General features: G+C 37.2%; 1 protein-coding gene and 1 pseudogene across 2 annotated transcripts in view; one reads left to right on the forward strand and one right to left on the reverse strand.

The window, feature by feature from the left end:
* Nucleotides 1-211: 211 nt before the first annotated feature.
* LOC120246793 lies at nucleotides 212-773 on the reverse strand (annotated as a pseudogene).
* SNRNP48 (small nuclear ribonucleoprotein U11/U12 subunit 48) overlaps nucleotides 585-22082 on the forward strand; it is a 55940-nt gene continuing 34442 nt past the window's right edge. Inside the window, exons 1-9 of one of the 2 annotated variants that reach the window (XM_039254414.1) lie at nucleotides 585-1224; nucleotides 5142-5255; nucleotides 5503-5563; nucleotides 6400-6474; nucleotides 11497-11685; nucleotides 12111-12232; nucleotides 15600-15688; nucleotides 16517-16681; nucleotides 18952-19005. In XM_039254414.1, coding sequence (XP_039110345.1) covers nucleotides 808-1224; nucleotides 5142-5255; nucleotides 5503-5563; nucleotides 6400-6474; nucleotides 11497-11685; nucleotides 12111-12232; nucleotides 15600-15688; nucleotides 16517-16681; nucleotides 18952-19000 — 1281 coding nt within the window. In that variant the 5' untranslated portion in view covers nucleotides 585-807 and the 3' untranslated portion in view covers nucleotides 19001-19005. Of the gene's footprint in view, nucleotides 1225-5141; nucleotides 5256-5502; nucleotides 5564-6399; nucleotides 6475-11496; nucleotides 11686-12110; nucleotides 12233-15599; nucleotides 15689-16516; nucleotides 16682-18951; nucleotides 19870-22082 lie in introns of those variants that run through there. The other variant, XM_039254413.1, reaches the window with a different exon arrangement.

A 22082-nucleotide genomic window follows, 5' to 3' on the forward strand; every position in this document is an offset into this window, starting at 1 on the left:
TATTATGAGATTAATTGTCTGTGGTTTGAACATACATGGTGGTTATGTAGGACAATGTTCTTATTCTTAGGAGATGCATACGGACCTATTTGGGGGTTGAAGCAGCTACAATTGATCCTTAAATAATTCTGCAAAATAAGTATGTGAGGCTGTGTGTGTGTGAAGAGAGCAAGAAAAAGCACACGTGGGCAAATGTTAACCAGCTGGAGGACGGCTTTGCAAATATTCTTTGTACTACTCTTTAAACTTTCTGTAGTTACAAACCATTAAAAAAAGGAAGTTCAGTTTTTTCTTGAACATGTTGAAAGAGGTTTAGTCAAAAAGACCCAAAGCCCATGCCATCATCAGACTCATCGGATTCTTCTTCTTTGCTTCCACTTTCTTCTTAGCAGGGACAGCAGAGGTGGACAGGGCAGAACCTTGGCTGGCGCAGCGCGAGGCGCTGGGGCAGGTCCACCAGCCCCTACGTTGAGCTGAGGCTCCTGATGGTGACACCGGCCAGGACCTTTCCAAAGCAGCCTGGCCAGAAAGGTTCAACATTTAATGAGGGCATTGATCCTCCCATCCGTGACTGCCATTTCATCGTCGTGCAGGATGACGGCCGTGTCGATGCAGGCGAAATCCGACAGAGGCCAAAGTTCGGGCGAGTGCCCAGTGGGAGCTGCCAGGAGCTGGTGCTAGTGCCAGATGAAGGTCTCATCCCAACGTGGCCTGGCCTCATCGGAAGGACGGAGCATCGTAGAGGCAACTGAGGAAAGGGCGATATAAACCATTTTTTGGTGTGTGTGTGTGTGTGTGTGTGTTGGTATGTTTTTGGGGGGGTGGGCAGGCGGGAATGCAGTCCAGAGACTCTCCGGCGCAAACGCATCCGGGAGCAATTACACAGGCGGTAACACCGGGAAGAGACCCTGGAACACCTCTCAAAATGACAGCTCCGCTCCTTCCGGGTCCTCTTCCTACTGGCGGTTCCAGTCACGTGGTGGCCTGGCCCCGCCCACGGCTCCCAGAGGCCCGCGCGAGGCGCCGGCGGTTCGGCCGCTTCCTTGTGGCGGGATGGGTCCCACCGCCATGGAGGGCGAACCGCCGCCTGTGGAGGAGCGGCGGCGGCTGCAGCAGGAGCTGAGCGAGTTCGTGGAGGGCTGCTGCCGGACGCTGGAGGAGGTGACGGCGTCCCTGGGCTGGAGCCTGGATCGCCTGGACCCCGGGGAGGAGGGGGCGGCAGAGGTGAGGGCAGCTTGCGCGCAGGGTCCTTTTGGGGGCCCTCCGGCCGTGGTCTTTTCTGGGGGTGGGGGGAGGAGTCCGCGTGGGAGCCCCTGCCGGTCTGCGGCGCCGTGGGGGGCTCCCGGGACCCGGCCTGGTCGGCTGCGGGCCTCGGGTGGGGCGCGCGGGGGACCCCGAACGCCCCGCAGCCGCCTCGTGCGCGGCGCTCCTCGCGCAGAGCGTGGGTTTGAGAAGGTGGGTGAGGAGGGCTGGCAGGTTTGGGGTTTCCCTAGAAGACGGGCGAATCGGAGTGCTGCTAGCAGAGGTGGGCCCTTTGCTTTGTCATCTGTCACATGGATGCCGCGGTTGGCACCAGATTCGGCGGCAGGAGAGTGCTTGGGAATTCACCTTTCTCTGCCTTAAAATTGTACGCTTCTGACTGGGGCAGCACCGGTTCTGGGATTATTAGAGCATTTCCCTAAGAGATGGTGGCTAGCAACTCTTTGGAACATTAGAATTGCTTTAAAAAATGTAGGCACGTGTATTAGAGCGAACAACCCTGATTTTTGGTTATTTTTCATGGGCGGGAAGAACCGAAGTGCTTCACTCCCGGATAATTCATGATCCCTAATACTCTTCTTGGGTTTATCGCGTTCTACTAATTTCTCCCAGGTTAGAAGACAAGACTGATTCCCAAAAGGCACTTAGAGTATAGTTAGTTTACACACAACTCACGTTTATTAAAGTCTTGGCGGAAATTTGAAAAAGATCTTTTAAAAAAAAAAAGTTTATTTAATTGAGAGAGACCAAGACCGTGGGAGTGGGGGGGAGGGGCAGAGAGAGGAAGAAAGAATCCCAAGCACCCCCCCGTCTGCCAGCGCAGACCCTAAGTGGGGCTAGAAGTCACCAAACTGTGAGTTCAGGACCTGAGTGGAAACCAAGAAACCCAGAGTCGGATGCTTAAATGACTGAGACACCCAGGCTGCCCTAAAAAGGTCTTTACTGTTTGAATCTGTGAATTCCATTGAACGGGACCTCCCCCACCTTTCCTTACCACTGAAATTTCTAATAACACTTATATCCCACTTTGCTTATATAGGTTAGTTAACCCGTTTAATGCTTTTAGTTACCTTATGAGGTAGGTACTGTTAGCCGCGTGTTACAGATGAGAAAACAAACCCAGACAGGTGGTAATTTGTCACCTAGGACACACTGCTAGTAAATGGCCATTGGGATTTTGAACCCAGGCATTCTGGCTCCTGGGACCGTGTGTGTTTAATTGCTGTGCTGCCCCTCTAACACTTCGTTGTAAAATTATAAAATTACGACAATTAGCTGTGAGTGTACATCTAAATTTTACAGAACCAAGGTCTGCTATTCAAGAGAGTGATTGGTTTAAAAATCCTGGTACTTGAGAGCCATTGTTCCTGGAATAGGTGCTGTCCAGATAGTTAACAAAGCCTCACTTTTCTGCTGGAATGTTTTATTTTTTTTTTAATTTTAAATGTTTTATTTATTTTTGAGAGAGAGAGAGAGGGAGGCACAGAATCCAAGGCAGGCTCCAGGCCCTACATGGGGTTGGAACTCGAACTGTGAGGTCATGACCTGAGGCGAAGTCTGACACTCAAGAGCCTGAGCCAGCCAGGCGCCCCACTGCTGGAGTGTTTTAATGCTGAAATGCAGTGAACGACAGTCACAGGTCCTGTCACAGAGCTTACTGTGTGGGTGTGGTGAGGGGGAATCCAGAGAAATCAGCCTCCATTGCAGTGTGATAAAGTCTGTGAGTAGCTGCAGTACAGGTTATTGTAGGCTGTCCTAGGACAGTAGAGGGTTCCTGGATAAAGTGCATTCTCTGCTGATAGAAGTGTGCTAAATCAGCTGGCTGAAGCACAGGGGGAAGCATCAACGGCAGGCGGCAGGCGTAGAAGTCCAGAGAAAAGGGTGTGACCAGATCAGGAAACCTGAGGTTGTTAAGGATAGCTAAGCATAGGCTATAAAGAAGGAGGGGGATGATGGTGGGAAGGGTCCAGATCTTAAAGGTCCTTGTGTAGGCCATATTAAAGAATCTGGATTTTTTTTTTTTAATGAGGAGCCATGGGAGTATTTTAAGCCGTACTATATCATCATATTTGCCTTTTTTTTTTTTTTTAAATATTTTTATTTATTTCTAGGAGAGAGAGAGAGAGAGACAGCGTGAGCAGGGGAGGGTCAGAGAGAGAGGGAGTCACAGACCAAAACAGGCTCCAGGCTCCGAGCTGGCTGTCAGCACAGAGCCCGACGCGGGGCTCGAACCCACGAACCGCGAGATCATGACCTGAGCAAAAGTCGGACGCTTAACCGACTAAGCCACCCAGGCGCCCCTATTTGCCTTTTAATAAAATAATAATTGCTTACATTTATTGAATACTTGCTATGTTCCAGGCCCTGTTTGAATTGCTTTATGTGTATAAACTCATTTATTAAGCTTATTTAATCTTCACAATAGATCTGTGAGAGAAGTCCTATTATACCCATTTTATAGATGAGGAAACTTAAACTTAGACAAAGAAAGGTTAAGTACCTGAACGAAGTTCATGTAATCAGTAAGTGGCAGACCTAGGATTCAAAGGAGCTGCATTGTGAAGAGTGGAAGGGACAGCAAGTCTGGAAGCATAGAGGTTAGGCAATGGCTGTTGTAATCCAGGATGATGTCCTGAAGCGGGGAAGTGCCATTGAGGATGGATTATGTGGTAGGATTTCAGAGTTACTTAGTAAAAAGGATTAGGTGATTACATGTCAGTGATGAGGGAGAAGGAACGGTTTTCTAGTAGAGGAGGTGGGACCTTTCACTGAAAGTGCGAAATACAAGAGCAACAGGCTTAACGGTCAGGAGACCATGAAAATAATGAATTTATTTTTGTTAATAGTGAATTATTAGTGTTTTTAGTATAAGGTATTCACGAGAGAATCCAGGTCTAAAGATCTAGATTTGGAGATCCTTACTATATGGTAGAAATTGAAGCCATGATATCTTCTAGTAAGTGTATATCAAATGGCACAAAGTCACTGGTTTGACTTTTGTAAAACAACATTTAAAGGGGTACAGGTAGAACAAAGAAGGCACCTTTTAAAAAATATTTTAGGGGTGCCTGGGTGGCTCAGTTGGTTGAGCATCCAACTTCGGCTCAGGTCATGATCTCATGGTCCGTGAGTTTGAGCCCTGCGTTGGGCTCTGTGCTGTCAGTTCAGAGCCTGGAGCCTGCTCGGATTCTGTGTCTCCCTCTCTCTCTGTCCCTTCCCCACTCACACTCTGTCTCTCTCTGTCTCTCAAAACATGAATAAACATTAAAAGTTTTTTTAAATATTTATTTATTTTTGAGAGAGAGGGGGAGGGAGGGTGGGAGACAAGAATTCAAAGCAGGGTCCAGCCTCTGTGCTGTCAGCACAGAGCCCGATGCGGGGCTCAAACCCATGAACCATCAGATCGTAACCTGCGCTGAAGTCGGTTGCTAACTGACTGAGCCACCCAGGTGCTCCAAGGAAGATGTCTTCAGAGGAGACCAAGTAGAAGGAACCAGAGAGGTGGGACATGAAGATTGTATGAGGATAACAGAAACTAACAATTGGATTGTAACCTTCTTAGAGTTAACATACATTAAAGAGTCTAACATGTGCTTTGGCTATGAGATGATTGTTAGTGACCTCCTGACTGGTAGTTTGTAAACAAATCTTTCAAAGGGTTGGGCTTTGAAGGACTGGAGAGAGGGCTATAAAGGAGAGAGAGATTGAGGGAGGGAGGTTTTTTGTTTTTGTTTTTAATGGGCACATGCATCACACAGGAGGTTGGGGAAGAGGAGATAAATGGATAGTACCACTTACTCGAGTAGTAAACTTTAATGGTATAATCATTTATTTAAATATTATGTAACCCTTTTTTTTTTGCTTCTGTTTCTTTTTTATAGGATGAAGTTGTGATATGCCCCTATGATTCCAATCATCACATGCCTAAATCATCTTTAGCAAAGCACATGGTATCTTGTAGATTGAGGAAACTGGGCTATACCAAAGAAGAAGAGGTACTATATATTTATTATGTATATGTTGTGTAATTCCCAAATTAATAAATTTACAGTATTCAGAAGGTAGAGCGTGAGGTTTTCTGACATGGAAGAATAGTCATTTGTGGGGTGGAATGGTACTTACCTAATTTCACAAATTTTCTTCAATAGTTAAACGATATAGTCTTTAGTTCACGTCAAATCTTAAAATAGTCAATTATCTGTTACTCAAGAATACTAACTTTTTTTTGTTTTTACCATTTAGGATAAGATGTATAATTCTGATTTTTTTTATGAGAATGTGAAGGTACCTTCAATTACTTTGAGTAAGTATTTAATAGATTATAATTTAAAAAATATCTTAGTATAGGCATTGATATTTCATTTTTGAATTATCAAAAGAATGGACTTTTTAGTACTCTTATGATTAAGAAGCACATTTTATACCCAGAAAGAGTGTAGGATTAATTAATGTACAGTGAAAGTAGTGTGCTTAATCTGAAATTTAGAGATGAGGCTTATATTAATAGGCCATGAAAACCATGCAAAGCTTTCTGCAGTGGACAGATGCCTTCTTTCTTGGTTATGACAAAAATCTGGCCACACACACAGTTTGCAGCCTGAATATGGAAATGTGAGTGTGTTCCAGGTGTTAACAGCATATATAGAGGTTAAAATCTCAGGCCCTAGAATCCGAATGCCCTGATTTTAATTTTTGTCACTAATATATTTGTGATTTTTCAACAAGGTCATTTAACATTTTTGTTGCCTAAATTTCGTCATAAAATGGGGGATGATGATAATAGCACCTTTGTGAGGATGAAATGATATATTTATGTAAAATGCTTAGAAGAGTGCTTGACGCTTAGGTAGAATCAAGAAATGGTAGCTGTTATTGATTGGTTGCTCAAATTTGCAACAACTACTGCAGCATGCCTGATGGTAATGTTTTCTGAACTGCTTGAAGTCTAGTTACTTACTGAGTTCTAGCTAGATATGAATTTCTGCGTTCAGATTACCTGGGCAGCAATGTGGGTGTTTTTGCTTTTAAAATTTTGGAAGGTTTGTCAGTGTGCCCAAAGAGCTTGGATTAGAAACAAGTTAATAATTTAATTGTGGTCACTGATGATTCGTTCTGTGTTTACGGGTACTTTTTTGACAGATAAGGACTCACAATTCCAGATAATTAAACAAGCTAGAACTGCAGTTGGGAAAGATGGTGATTGTTATAATCAAAGTAAGTAGCAGCATAGTTTGAGCTAATTAATGATTCAAACTATTTTTTAAGCACGTTACTAATTTTTAAGAAAAATCTTGCGGAAATCGTTACACGGAAAAAATTGTTTTACATTTAACATTAGGACAAAGTGTTTGGTGTCAACTTCATTTGTTAGATATTTTCTGCTCAAATATATCAGAGTCTCACTGGGCCATTGTCTTAGCTTGGGTTTCATGCTTTGGAATCACCTAATAGGTGAGACTATCTTGTGGATCATTTTAATTCTGATTATTTGGTAACTAAATCCCACTGAGATTGTCTAACCCTGAGATTTCTTTCCTTTCTTGAGAATTAGCCCATTGTTAAATGTAAGAATATTGAAATGCAATATGAAAGGAAAGGCTTAGGCTGAAAGAGAATTTTAGAATAAAGCCCAAACACAAAGTTTTACATACAGTTTCAGAAAGTTTGTGGATCCCTTCATGCCCAGTCCCTTCTTCTAGGGACTTACTTTAACAGAGACTAGATTAGAATTTTTAAGTATGAGATTTTAGGAAATGAAAAGGAAACAAAATCCATCCAAAACATAGAGGTAAATGAGTAAATAGAGTTAATAGGTTTCTGAACCTAGCTTTAACATATAGCCAGAGCTATATTACTGACTCTTCTTATAATGGTTTCTTAGTTGTCTTTGAATCTTCTAAAAATAGATTGCTCTGGACATCTTACCTTTTTTTCCTCCCCTCATTCTTTCTAGCTCAGTTATATTCATTAGCCCATAGTTAAGGTTTATTTCTCCCTTGTTGAAATTCAGTCTTTACCCATTGTTCTAAGCCACTATCTAGGCTTGATTTTTTTCTTAACTTGCACTGTGGCTTCAGGAGGAGGAGCTCTCTTACCTTTGGTGTATATTACATTGGTTCCATGCAACAGTCAGGAGCACATTTCCTGTATTTCCTGTTTTAAAGCTCCCATTTTTATGTACTTTTTGCTAAATTCCAGAGTGGTTTTCTTTGAGGGAAACATTTAACTCTTACTTGAAGAGCTTACTGAGCTCTGATCAGTCAAGCCATTTTTTTTGGCCCTTATTATTGATTCTATCCCTTACCCCCAGTTTAGTTAACCAAAAAAATGTAGAGGATTTTGCTCTTGTCTTTTGGGAGGGGTTAATAGTTAAACGCCTTTTTGACTTTAACTAGTTAGATATGTTTGCTGAATTTATTTTAGATTTGAAAGAGAACTGGAAGATCGTCTAATCTGGCATCTGTGATTTACAGATAAGGAAATACTCTAGAGAGTAATGATAAGGTTCTGATGTGTTTGTTCTGAAGGCTCTTAATACTTCAGATTTTTAAAAGAGATTCTCTTTTTGTAGCTGTTTTATGTATTTTATTTCTCTTTCATAACAAACTTGAGATAATCTGGACATATACTTTCCCTTACAATATTAGGAGAAGAAATAGAGACACACAGAAATGGTTTAACACTCCTTTGTTAGATAATAGCCAGTCTTGCTAATAGCAAAGCTGGATTGAGAGCCAAGTTCTGAATTTTGGTACATATTCTGAACATGTAGTGAAATTTATGGACTAAGATTCTAGATATTGCTCAAATATATTCATTATTTATTATGTCTATTATAAATAAGTACAAGAATATCACAGACCTCAAATCTGTACCAGACGCTGCTATTATTAGTAGTTTTCATTGTTTATTCTAGTTTGTAAGCCTATTTTAAAGAAAGAAACTAGTTTCTTGGCCTGGTATAAATGCCAGTTTTTCTGAGGTTTTGTTTCCTTACCTATAGTATAAAACTATCTTACAATGTTTAGAGTAATGGAGATAATTAATGCTAGTACTAGTTTAGTACTAGCTCTAATAGTTTCTGTTGTTTAGCAATTTAATTTCTAAGCACATTAATGTACAGAAAGCCATATTAAGATAATGAAATGGATGAGAATTTTATATATGTGAGTAATTTAGAAAATGTTCTCAAGTTTTTAAATTTATTTTAACTAAGTAATAAGGTAGATTAGACATTGAATTTAGTTCCTTACAAAAGCAAAGAATTACTTTGAATAGTTCCTACAGTAGGAAAGTTAAGAGAAGCTTTTGTTTTTGTACTCTAGTAAGATTTAACTTAATAAATTCTTTAAATTCTATTAAGAATTTTTTTATATGATCTGTAACCCTCTTTTTAAAACTTTTTTTCATCTTGTGTAGAGTTCTGCAGTTTTTCAAAAACCTTATTTTTGTGATCCACTTATATGTTAGACATTTTAAAATCTTATAGCCTAGAACAAGAATCTCTTTTAATACATTACTGATTTATTTACTCAGAAGAATGTAACATAAGCAATTTTATGTTTTGCCATTTAATTAATATTTTGTGTGTCATGTACTAAGTTGTAAGTTTTTTGATAAGTTATATTTATGTTTCCATTTCGTCAGTCATACCAGGTCTTCACTCAGTGTACAGAATTCTCAATTCATTAACTTTTGTGAAAGCTTGAAGCAACCATGAGATGTACTTATTATCAGATATAAAAACCTTGGTTAATTTTATAACCAAGATGCTAATTTTAACATAAACAGTCATTTTACATTTAGTGGTTTATACTTTTCTTTCAGTATTATTTGCTATATTTCAATTTCCTGACTATATTTGAGTCATGGCCATGATTAGAAGATCAGTGTATTATACTAAACCTTCAAGAGACCCAAGTAGATTGGTTCTAGGCCTAATCTGTTCCTGCCACTTGTGAGACTTGGGCAAATAATTTTACCTCTATTGGCCTTAATTTCTTTATTTCTGATGTTGGAAATTGACATTATGAATTCTCCCTAAAATTCTGAATTTGTATCTTTGAGCCAGTACTTTTTATTAATGTTTAATATTTTATATATCATATGTTTAAGATGCTCTGTGATGGCAAAAGTGGCGAAAAAGAAAGAATTAGAGTTACTAAAAAGGTAGATTAGAGTTTTAATTTGGGTGAAGAAAAAGTTCTGGAAATGGACAAAGTTATGGTTGCAAAACAATGTAATATACTTAATGCCACTGAGCTCTACACTTAAAAGTGGTTAGATGGTAAATTTTATGTTATGTATATTTTACCACAACTTTTAAAAAGCTACTACAAAAAAAGTAGAGGATCATAGAATTTAATATGATTACAGCACATCGAGGTGTATTTCTAAATCCTATAGAAGCTTGTGTTTAAAAATTTACATTTTATGGAAATGTAAGCTTATTTGTGTTTATCCTTTTTTTTTTTTTTGGTCAGAAATATCTATGTTCTGAATGATTTGAATGCAGTTTGTTGTTTAACTTTTCCTGTACTTTTTCTTTTTCAGTAATTGGGGTGAGTATAAAGAGGAATTAGGAACCTGAATATACTCCTTATTTAAAGATATGCAGTATCCTTTTTGCAAATGATATCCTTTTAAAAGTATCACTCAAATTTCTAAACTTGATCTTAACCACTGTCACAGTATTATAGTCTTTGGAATTTTCGTTGAATTTCAAGGAATTTAGGTATCAATCATCACCATACAGAAATTTAAGATGAATAAAGACAACTCCAAAATAATTTAAAGAGCAAATTATATTTCTTTGTCTAAAAATAATAGGCAAAGGTTTATGTGGAGCTTGTTTGTACTATATCAGTGTTTTCTAATCTGTGTATTTTTCTCCCAGATTTTTATAGCCTATATTCACAAGAATTAGGCTTATCAAAGCTAATTCATTTTTATGGTACAAAATTAAATGTTTTCACATCTGCTTTCATCAAAAAGCTTTTTGTAGTGTCTACCACAATTAGAGTAAAATTGATTGATTTGAAAAGAAACCCTTCTCTACTAATTCAAAACCCTTTGACTAATACAAATGACCTTGTATTGTTATCTGTATCTATTCATGGACTCATATTAATGTAGCATTCCTCTTAATGTAGACAAATGTAAAGTCATCTCTCTTGTTGTGTTGTAGTGCTTAGATGATAGTTTGCTCTTATTTGAATTTTTCTTTTGCCTCTTTACCTAGGAAGTCAAGGTTAGACTTTATCAAATAAAAGTATCTGGGAAGAGCTACTGATCTTACCTTGTTCTGTGAATCAGAGTTATTCCTTTAGGGTAGTAGCTCCTATTCATTGTTTGCATCAGTGAATAATGAAGGATAGAAAGAATTGTGTTAAAACAATTGCTTTATTTACAGTTACCATTAATTTTTATTTCTTGAGAAAATTTGAATCTCAAAACAAAAATTTTCTTCAATGTTTAATACATCATGTCAAGGTATTGTATTTACTTTCTTTCATTAACGAGCAGATTTTAGAAAGTTCTTTGACTGTTGGGGGGGACACTAACTCTTTGAAATTAATTTGGTTATGCCAGTATGCTTCCTTTTCAGAAAATTAAAACAAATTTAGTCTCAGTTTAATTTGTCTTTCTCTGGTATGAGTTTGGGATTTCTGCTACTTAATTAATTGTGTTTTGGCCCCTAGCTCTAAGTCATTGCACAGGTGGGGTATATTTTGAGTATGGAACATCTAATTTGATGTCTCGTATAAAAAAGACCTTTTTTACACATTTTTCATATTTCCGTAATGTATTTTCAGAGGGATGACAATGTGTATTACCTATTAAAAGCATTTTTTCTTTTATGGGGAAAAGCATATAAACAGAAAGAAAGTTACTATTTTTATCACTCGAGTAACCTTTTAAAAATTGTTACCCAGAAGGTTTCCTTATGAGCAGATTATCTCATGGTTATTATTGCCTGCCTTCATGGGATCTGTCTTAAAGTTGTCGGAGAGAATAGCAAACATCCACAGTACATGCTTTCTGTGGGTATGGCTTTGAGGATAAAGTCATTGTTTATCATTTATCACAGGTGGATATTTTGTATATTTTAGGGATTACTGTGAAAACAGTTGTGTTAATATTGCATTATTGCAGCGCATGTTTAAAGATACGGAGTAGATTTTAAGTCCACAATGCTTCATGTATTGTTTATTCTTGTGGTTTTATTTTTACTAGGGATTTACTCTTCATTACCTGTTGAAGTTCCTCTGAATCACAAACGGTTTGTTTGTGATCTGACACAAGCTGATCGTCTTGCCCTCTATGATTTTGTAATGGAGGAGACAAAGAAACAGCGCTCGGATTCTCAGATTATTGAAAATGACAGTGATCTCTTTGTAGATTTGGCTGCCAAAGTCAATCAAGGTTTGAGATGAATATTTCATAATTGTCATTTCATTCTTTGCGTGTTATAAGATTTAGTTGTCAGGCCACTTTGAGTTGGAAGAGGATGTTTTGCATTATCTGATATTCTCATATAAAGATGTTTACTTGGTGCATGAAATTTTGCTCTCTGTCTTTTATATTCAGCATACCTTCCTTCTATAAGAATGTTACCTACAGCTGTGCTGGTCTTTTAATCTTTGTACCTTAACAATCTTAGGGTCACCTAATGGAGAAAAGGAATGATATAAAACTTAGCCTATTTGTATAGTATGGAATTGTTAGGATGTTTTTGTATGCATGGAAACATGTTGAAATATGGGATGTTTGTGATCTTTTTTCCTGCTAATTAATAAGAATTTAAAAGCTTCCAAGGATATAATAATTCTGTTTTGTTCTTTCATTAGATAATAGTCGAAAAAGTCCAAAGTCTTACCTTGAAATTCTGGCAGAAGTCAGAGATTATAAAAGAAGACGCCAGTCCTATAGAGCTAAGAATGTTCACATAACCAAGAAATCATATACTGAGGTAAGTTTTACATAATCTCTTAGAGCTTTGTTGAGAACAGAATTTCCCTTCAATAGTTTTCTAAGTCTATTCTGTGGATTTCCACAGTTCTTAGAGGTTTTCTGAAAGAAAATAGCTTCAAGGTGGCCACACCTGATTTGTATTTGCTCCATTACTTTCAGATCCACTGTACCAGGCAAAGAAAGCCTTTTCATGGTACAAAAATCTTATGTAAAGAGGCTGTACAATCTTAAAAAATACCTACTTTTCAGAAAGCATTGTATCATGATAAGAGCATAGTTTTGGGTTTGAGTGTTGATTGTGCTGGTTATCATTGGCTATCTGACTTGAACAAGTTCTTTGAGTTTTTTAAGGTTCAATTTTTTTCATTTTATATATTTTATGTAGACTCTGCAGGTTGTTGTAAGAATTGATTGAGATAATGTGTGTAGACACAGAAGTTGGTCAACAAGTTGCTGTTGTGTTTTACAGAAATGTTAGTGTGTTTTTATATACTCTTGTAAATGTTTGGGCTTAAGAAATGTCTGGCATAAATTATATATTGGTCTCTTGATGTATGTCATATAAGTTATTTTCAGATGTCCTTTAGTGGATAGAGTTGATTAATTTTTTTGGTACGTGAATTACCTTGCCCAGACTCTACAAATAATTTCCTCATTGAATCTCTAAATTCATCCCACATTATTTCTTACTTCTCTCTATGATTTCTAAGACCCTCCATAATCTGGCCTCATTTCACCAAGCATTTTCTTTTGCTTTAGTCAACTGTGTCTCTTAAACTATATCTGATTACACACATTTATTATCTCCATGTCCAAATAACATATTTTCTCACCTGAAATGCCCTTTATTATTGCTGTTTTAAATCTTGATACAAACTTTAAGGCCCATTGTTTCCATGAGGTGCTAGTTGACTCAGTCATTTGCTGCTTTATTGTTAGCTTAACACTTAATCTTATGCTGTTCTTTGTACAATTAAAGTATATGTTTCAGTCTTACCTCTTCCAGTCAAGATCTGGGACCTCATCATATTACCTAAGTATTCGTACAGTCCCTTAAATAACTTGGTGGTTCATCAGTTGTCTTCTCTGGTCTCAGTACCTTGTAATCAAGTGTAAGTGTTGCTGCTAGTGTTCTTCACCATTTTATGGTTAACCTTTTTTTTTTTTTTAAGTTTATTTACATAAATAATCTCTGTACCGAATATGGGGCCCAAACTCGCAACCCAGAGATCAAGAGCTGCATGCTCTTCAGACTAAGCTAGATAAGCGGCCCTGTGGTTAACTTTTTATTATGGAAATATTCAAATATATGCTAAAGTGGGTGGAATAGTACAATGAACCCTTTTGTTCCTGTCACTCAGCTTCAACAATTATCAACATCTGGCCTTGTCATTTTATTTATATCCTCACTTGCTGCCTCCCTCCTCCTTCTCCACATTGGTAATTTTGGACGCAGATCCCAAATACCTTTCATCTGTAAAAACTTCAGTGTTTACAAATCTTTCAGTAATTTATCATATTCCTGGTCATGGCTTTTCCAGCATTTTATCTATTTCTAGCTTTGTTCATATCCTCTATAATTTTTGTTTGCTCTGGACTAAACCTGAGCTTTATCAAATTTCAGAAGAAAGTGTATTACCTATCATAGTTACTGTGCATAACACACTGCTGTTGGGTAGGTAAAGATAAATGGCACACAGTCACTGCCCTCAAGGAGCTTAGAACAGTTTATAACACGTGGAACAGAACGTTCAAAATACAGCTTGCATTCAGTGCTAAAATAAAGTGAGATCAAAGTATATGGGAGAAAGGAGTGATTCTTTTTAAAAGATAAGATTGGTATGGGGTTCACAGTGAACATAGCATTTGAAGGACAGGGAGAAGCAGGAAGGGTAAAGAATGTTCATCAGCTCTTTCCTATGGCAAATCTGTGTGAGGTCAGGTCTGTGGAAACTGTGTCCAATAACACTTGGGCTTCCCGGAGTTCATGTAGAGCTAGTCAGGGAGTGATGTAGGGCTACTTGGGAAGTGTTAGAGCTAGAATTGGAATTCAGGTGCCTGTGACTGGTGTCACTCTCTGGGTGTCTCCTTGACACTTCTTAGATTTTCTCAGGAGAATATGGTGGAGGAGGGGAAGTGGTGGATGAGCATATTGCAGGTGGAAGGGCTAGTGTTCCTAAAAATGAATGGAAGTACAGTTTTCCAGGGACCCATTAGTAATCCAGGATGGCTAATGGTTAGGGTTTCTGACCATCCAGTAGGAGACAAGGCTGGTTTCCACTATGTGATGTAGTAAAATCATGAAAGGCTTCAAAGGCTCTTAAGGAATTTGGACACTGTTCCATTTTACTTTGGGAGCCATTGAAAGTTTCCTTGAAGTGGGGAGAAACTCTGTCAGAACTGAACTTTCTAGTGTTTGTCTTTGAGATTGCCCCTTGCCCCCTGTATCTTTTTAAAACATTTCCTAATTAGGCATGAGGGAAGTGTCAACTTCTATTTTAGTTTCATCTGTGCTTCCCAGTTGACTAGTCCTGTGCTTGATGGCATGGATAAATAAGAAAGAAAGAAACTTCCAAATGGTTCTTACAGGTAAGGTGTTTGTATAATCTTAAAGGAAACTATCTGTGAAGTGACTATAATGTTTTATACGGTGAAAAACTAAAAATAGTACAAACAACTCCTGAATATCCTTTACCCAGATCACCTGTTGTTAACATTTTGTCCCATTTGCTTTTCATTTGCATTCTCTCTCCATCTGTACATTTTTCTCTCTCTTGATCTCTGTCTATACAATATTTTTTTTCTGAACTATTTAAGTTACATAATCCATGATATTTTTTTTTGTCACTAAAAACTTACTATGTATTTCTTAAAAATAGGGATATTTTTTCTTAATCATAAGATAGTGATCAACTAGCAAGTTTATCAACGATTATAGTACTTTCTTTTTTTTTAACATTTATTTGAGAGACAGAGACAGAGAGAGGCAGAGACTGACTGAGCAGGGGAGGGGCAGAGAGAGAGGGAAACACAATTTGAAGCAGGGTCCATGCTCTGAGCTGTCAGCACAGAGCACAATGTGCAGCTTGAACTCCTAAATTGTGAGATCATGACCTGAACCAAAGCCAGCCACTTAATCAACTAAGCCACCCAGGCGCCCCTATTGTACTTTCATCTACTATTCATATTCTAATTTGATCACAGAATTTTTTTATGTTCTCTGAACTGCTCATGTCCCACAGTCCATTTTGTCATAAGTCTTAGTAAATATTTGAATGATTGCTAGCAGTGATTTTTCTAGCTTTATAGTCTTAATTTTTTGAAAAAACTTTCTTATCTGAGACTGGGTGCTTATCTCTCCTAAGGTGATTCGAGATGTAATAAATGTGCACATGGAAGAACTCAGTAGTCATTGGCAGGAAGAGCAGGAAAGAGCAGAGGACAATGCTGAAAAGTATGTCATGGTGTTTACTGGTAAAAATACTCTTATTTTAATCTGTTACTTTATAATCATTGGACTAAATTTTAGTATTTCCAAGACCATTAATAGAACATTGTAATTCATTAAAATGCTCACATTGTTCCATGTTGTCATTCCTCAAGTGGCATTGCCCTTTGACAGTTTTGGAGAGACAAATACATTGATGAAATAGTGAAAAAGTAAAACATTTAAGAGCTATGTTTCTTTAACTGTCCTCTCATATGGAATATAAGGTTATACCTATTTTTTTTATGTTTATTATTTGAGAGAGAAAGAGAAAGAAAATGAACGAGTGGGGGAAGGGCAGAGAACAAGGGAGACACAGAATCTAAAGCAGGCTCCAGACTCTGAGCTGTCAGCACAGAGTCCGACGCGGGGCTTGAACTCACAAACTGTAAGATCATGACCCGAGCCAAAGTTGGACACTTAACCAACTGAGCCACCCAGGTGCCCCAGGTTACACCTATTTATATCAATTGTATCATTGTTCTGATATAGAATATTCGACTTTAAGCTGGTGTGTCTGTGTATGTTTGGTAGAGACCAATGTTTAAAACTAACTGTTCTGAGGCTCCTGTGTGGCTCAGTTGGTTAAGCATCCAACTTTGGCTCAGGTCATGATCTCATGGTTCATGAGTTCGAGCTGTGCATCGGGCTCTGTGCTGACAGCTTGGAGCCTGGAGCCTGCTTTGGATTCTGTCTCCCTTTCTCTCTGTCCCACCCCTGCTCACGCTCTGTCTCTCTTAAAAATAAAATAAACGGTAAATTTAAAAAAATTAACTGTTCTTAATTGTGTTTCAGGAATGAAGAAAGGCGATCAGCTTCAGTAGATTCACGGCAGTCTGGTGGAAGCTATTTGGATGCTGAGTGTTCACGACATAGAAGGGATCGGAGTAGGAGTCCACATAAAAGAAAGAGAAATAAAGATAAGGATAAAAACTGGGACTCAAGAAGAAGGAAAGAGAGGTAAATCTAACACTGCATCATCTGATGTTGAATTGTTTACTTTTGAAAAGTAAGTAGATCCTTCTGTTGTAGAGTATGTTGAGAAAATGGATTATAAGAGTAAATTACAGTAAAGAGAGTAGATAAATGATAAGAATTCTTATCATTTGTCTTATCTTGGTTCAAATGACCACAGCTCTGGTGGTATAGTTCTCTATATGCTTGATTGGATGTGGGTTTCCCTCTTTTAATCCTTGTTTCCTAGACAGGACATGTGCAAGTAATGTCTAGGTAGGAGGTTAACTGTGTCAACAAGGTGTTTGCCGAGATCTCTTTCTTGTGCTCCATCCTCCCTCCTTTTTCTTACTGTTTCTTCCTCCTGCTAATTCCAGGGTTAAAGGGTATGTGGGGTCAGAGATAAGATCCAAACTTTAATGTCAAGTCAGTTTTGCCCTTGTTAATAACCCTCATAGGATTTAATGGCTAGAAGAATATGAACTAATACTAAAATAATAAATTTAAGTCATTTGTGGTCAATTCCTATAGTCCAGCTGCTTCTGGGCATCTGCCTGAATCTCACATTCTTCAGGTCTCTAATTGAACTTACTTTTTCTCATTCTTCCCTCTTCCCCAGCATTCCATATTCTGATGAGTGGGATGACCATCGTCTGTTCACCTAAGCAGAAATCAAGGAGTTGTTTTAGTTGTTTCTTTTTTATTCCTACCATTTAGTTCCTAATGGCTATCAGTTTTACCTGATAACCTCACTTGCACCTCCTTGTCTCTGTCCTTACTGCTGTCCATCTGGAAAATGATAGTTTTCCTCATTGTTCTACCTGCCCGTAAGCTTGTCTCATATGGAGACATCCCTACTCTACTGCCAGAGTGGACTTTCACTCTTAAAACTTTTCAGTGTCAAAATTCACATTGTGTAGAATGGCTCCCAAGCCCTCTGGGATAAGGGCACTGCCTACCCATCCTTGTGTTTTGCCACAACCCCATTAAATGCCAAAATTATGCTCTAGCCAGCCCGAAATACTTACAGTTCCTCGTCTATATGGTGCCACATTTATGCCTTTCTGTGTCAGATTCTGTTGCCTGATTTTTATTTTTTAAAGCCTGCTTGGTAAACTCGTCCCTGTCCCTTAAGACCCAGGTTAGTCATTTCCATGAAACCTGTTCTCACTGAGGCACAGCTGATCTCTCCCATTTGTCAGCACTCTGTCTCGCATGTTCTTTTTATTGAACTTACATTATTACTCTCCCTACCAGACTTAGCTCCTTGAAGTCACTTTGATGATATCTTACTTAGTAACATATGTACAGTGTTTGTCTAAGAATGGCTTCTCAAATGATACCTTGTCTCTCTCCAGGGCCCATAGTGATCAGGAATTAGCAATGCTTATTGGTTCAATAATTTTGTTCATCTTAGTGTCATTTATTTCATGGATTTCCAGCTAGCTATGATTTTGTTCTTTTCTTAAAAAATGAAATATTTGTTCAGCAGTTCCTTTTCATTCATATAATGAATGATATTTTTAAATAATTATACAAAAATAAACTTTTAGTTATCAGACTTACTGTATTCTTTTACTTCTTATGGTTAATGTTTCTTCCATTTGAGTAATTTTTGGCATCTCTGATCAATTTTTAGGACTTAAATACATTAGCCTCAAATATAAACATGAAATAATTTTCCTTTAGAGAGGATATATTTAGAGTTTAAATATAAACTGAGTGTTAGTGGAAATGCATCCTTCTCAGTAGTAGTGCAGGGCTAATCTTTGATATCTACACTTGAGGTGGAATGAATTGTAGGAGGCTGAGATAGGAGCCAGCATAGAGATATCAGACGATTTCTGAATTCTTTCTATGACTTTAATATTTTATTTGAAATGAATTCTCTCCTCCTCGTGTATGTATATTCAAAATCAATTTTAAAGCAAAACTCCAAAATGTAGTTTAAAAAATATATCATTTTGCTTGTCCCATGGCAATTTTGTCCCTTAGTTTTAATGATTCATTTTCCACACTTACTCTTAAACAACTGTTTAGGGGCATCTGGCTGGCTCAGTTGGTAAAGCATGTGACTCTAGGTCTCAGGATCATGAGTTCAAGTTCCATGTTGAGCATACAGCTTACTTAATAAAAAAAAAAAAAAATTACTGTTTAGTTCTGAATGCATGTTTTAACTTGTTCAAAAGTATATTATTGGTGAATTATCATTTTAACATTCTGATATTAAAATGCCCATCATTTGTAATCTTTTTTTTCCACTCCTATCATTTCAGGGATGGGGAAAGACATCATAGTCATAAAAGAAGAAAGCAAAAAATATAAATGAGGTATTAGTGCATGTATTAATTATGCTTATGCCATGATAACCAATATGCCAATATTTTAACTACAATTGCTTTGAGTAGAAGAATGTGTTTCTGTGACTTGTTTAAGTGCTTAGATTACTAATTTTCAGTAAGTACTTATGTATCTAACTATGAGTACACTATTATGCCCTATAACTTTGTTTTACTTATATTTTAATAGATGATTGCTTCCTATTACTGATTTTATTTCATTCTTTGTGATAATTTATGTATCAGAAAATTCTTTAATTAAAGTCAGTACTTAAACTGTTTAAATAATACACAAATACATACTCACTTTAAAAAGTTAAACTTTTCAGTTAGGTTAATGTCCCCTTGGGAACACCACCTGTAATCCCTGTGGCCACCCCAGGAACTACTATTTACCACTATTCTGGTAAATTGTAATAGGGAAAGACAACCTAAATATCTGTTAGAAGGGAAATGGCCTGGTTAAATAAAATATGGAGTAGTCACATGATAGATTATTGGACTTAAAAGAAATTTTATCTAGATTAACATGGATACATCTCAGAAATATAATGCTAAGTGAAAATAGCAAGCTGCAGAAAGATAGATACAAGTTATATTTATGTACAGTACAGTACTATGCTTTCTGTGACCATATATGTATGTAAATACACTTTTAAAGATTTAGAAGAACCCATAACCAGATTAATAATAGTGATTATTTAGGGGAGGAGTTATAGATGGGAGAGGTTAGGAGTGAAAACCAGGATTGAGAAGGTAATCAAAGAAGACTTTAGCTTTATCCATAATACATTAATTTTTTAAAAATCAGATATTTATGTTTCATTTGTAATTATAATTAGATTTTAATTAAAATTAAAAATACGATGTATTTTCTTTCATGTGAATCATTTTTATTGAAGTTTACTGCTTATATAAAATAAAATGCACCCATTTAAAGTGTAAGTTTCATTGCGTTTTGACAAATGTATATCCCTGCCAACAAAGTCACCTTACTCAAGACAGAGAACATTTCCATCATCCCCAAAAGTTACCATATGCCCCTTTACCAGGCAATTTCTCTGCCCCATCTTTAGACAGCCACAGACCTGGTTCTTATTGCTGTTGATTAGATGTATTTTTCTTAGAATTCATATAAACGGAATCTTACAATACGTACCTTCTTCTACTCCATATGTTTTTTAGATCAATCCATGTTGTGTGCATCAATCTCCCCTTTCTTTTTCTTAGTTTATTCTGTTGTATGATGGGTCACCCAGGTGAGATGTAGGCATTAAATGTTAATCATCTCAAGTCTAATAGTAATATCGTCATTCTTAGAAACCCAGGATAAAGACTTCAAGGTGGGTTCCAAATAGAAATGAAACTTTAAATATTTCAATAAGTGACTGATAATGACAGAAAGGTTGACCAGATTTAGATCAGATTGTTAGGCTTTAGGTATGAGAAAAAGTTCTCAGATTTATAAGTTGGAAATCAACAGTTCACTTGCCAATGTGAAGTTTTATTACTGCTGTTGTACTTAATTTCTGAATATATAAAATTCAGATTTAAAAATCTTAAGGACTTTGGCATCATAATGTTGAACCATGTGAAATTGCTGCTTTTATGGGTTAAAACTATTAGAATTACCAGCAATTTTATATTTTGTAACTTAATTTATTATTTTTGTTTTTCAATATGATTTCATTGATTTTGCTGAGTGGAAGAAACTAAAGAGTAAGGCTGAAAGGCATAGTTAGGTTTCTAGTAGAAGAGAGAAATAAGTGGAAAGGAGAAATGGGTGGTGGGATTGGGGAAAAATAGGATAGTATGGAAAAATGTAACCAGAGGGCTTGCTTTAGCAGCACATATACTAATACTGGAATATCAGCAGGGCCTCTGGGCAAGGATGATATGTAAAATGTAACCAGAGTTTTTTTTACAGATTTTTAAGTATAATATCAACTACTGCAAACTATCCATTAAAATGTAAATATAGGTAAGAGGCTTTGTTTGATCGTTGCGTGTTTTAATTTTCCATGCTTACCTCTTTGTGTTTCAGACTCCTTCACTGGATTATAAGCTCCTTGAGAGCAGGTTTTATATTTTTATCAATATAACCGCACAATAGTTGTCAATTTATTATTTTAAATTTTGACAAAAGAATTTGTAAGCCCCTGTCATTTTAATGTCTAATTTTTGATTCATAAAGTACTGATATAATTAATATAACTGTTACCTATCTTACCGGTTTATTTAATCCTATTTCTGATGGTACCTTCTTGCCTACATTTATGATTTACTGGCTATAAACAATTTTCTCTCCTGAAGTCTTTTAGCACTAAGGATAGCCAATGTTTATTGGCTCTGTAGTGGACTAGGTAGTGGACTCTGTGCTGAGTATTTTAGCCAATTTTTTAAGTTTATTTATTTTGAGAGAGAGACAGAGAGGGGAGAGGCAGAGAAAGAATCCCAAGCAGGCTCTGACAGCCTGTGCAGATGGACACATGAACCATGAGACTATGTTTGAGCCAAAATCCAAAGTCTGACAGTTAACCAACTAAGCCACCCAGTTGCCCCTACCATTTTAGCCATTTTTAAGTGTATGGTTTAGTGACATTAACATTCAGGTTGTACAACTGTCAGTGCTAGACGTTTCCAGAATATTTTCATCATCCCAAACTGAATCTCTACTCATTAAACAGTAAACAGCAACACCGTTTACCCCTTCTCCCAGCCCTTGGTAGCCACCACACCACTTTCTGTTTCTAGGAATTTGACTCTTCTAGGGACCTCATGTAAGTGGTCATAAAATATTTGTTTTATATTTCTGGCTTATTTTACTTACTGTTTTCAGGGTTCATCCATGTTGTAGCATGTATCAGCATTTCATTTCTTTTAAGGCTGACTAATATTCCATTGCATGTATATTCCATATCCATCTGTCATTCATCTGTTGGTGGGTATTTGTGTTATTTCCAACTTTGGCTACTGTGAATAATGCTGCTGTGAACATGGCTGTACAAAGAGCTATTTGAGTCCCTGCTTTCACTTCTTGTAAATGTATACCTAGAATTAGAATTGCT

This window comes from Hyaena hyaena, unplaced genomic scaffold, assembly GCF_003009895.1.
Source record: "Hyaena hyaena isolate Hyena2069 unplaced genomic scaffold, ASM300989v1 scaffold_481, whole genome shotgun sequence".
NCBI lineage: Eukaryota > Metazoa > Chordata > Mammalia > Carnivora > Hyaenidae > Hyaena > Hyaena hyaena.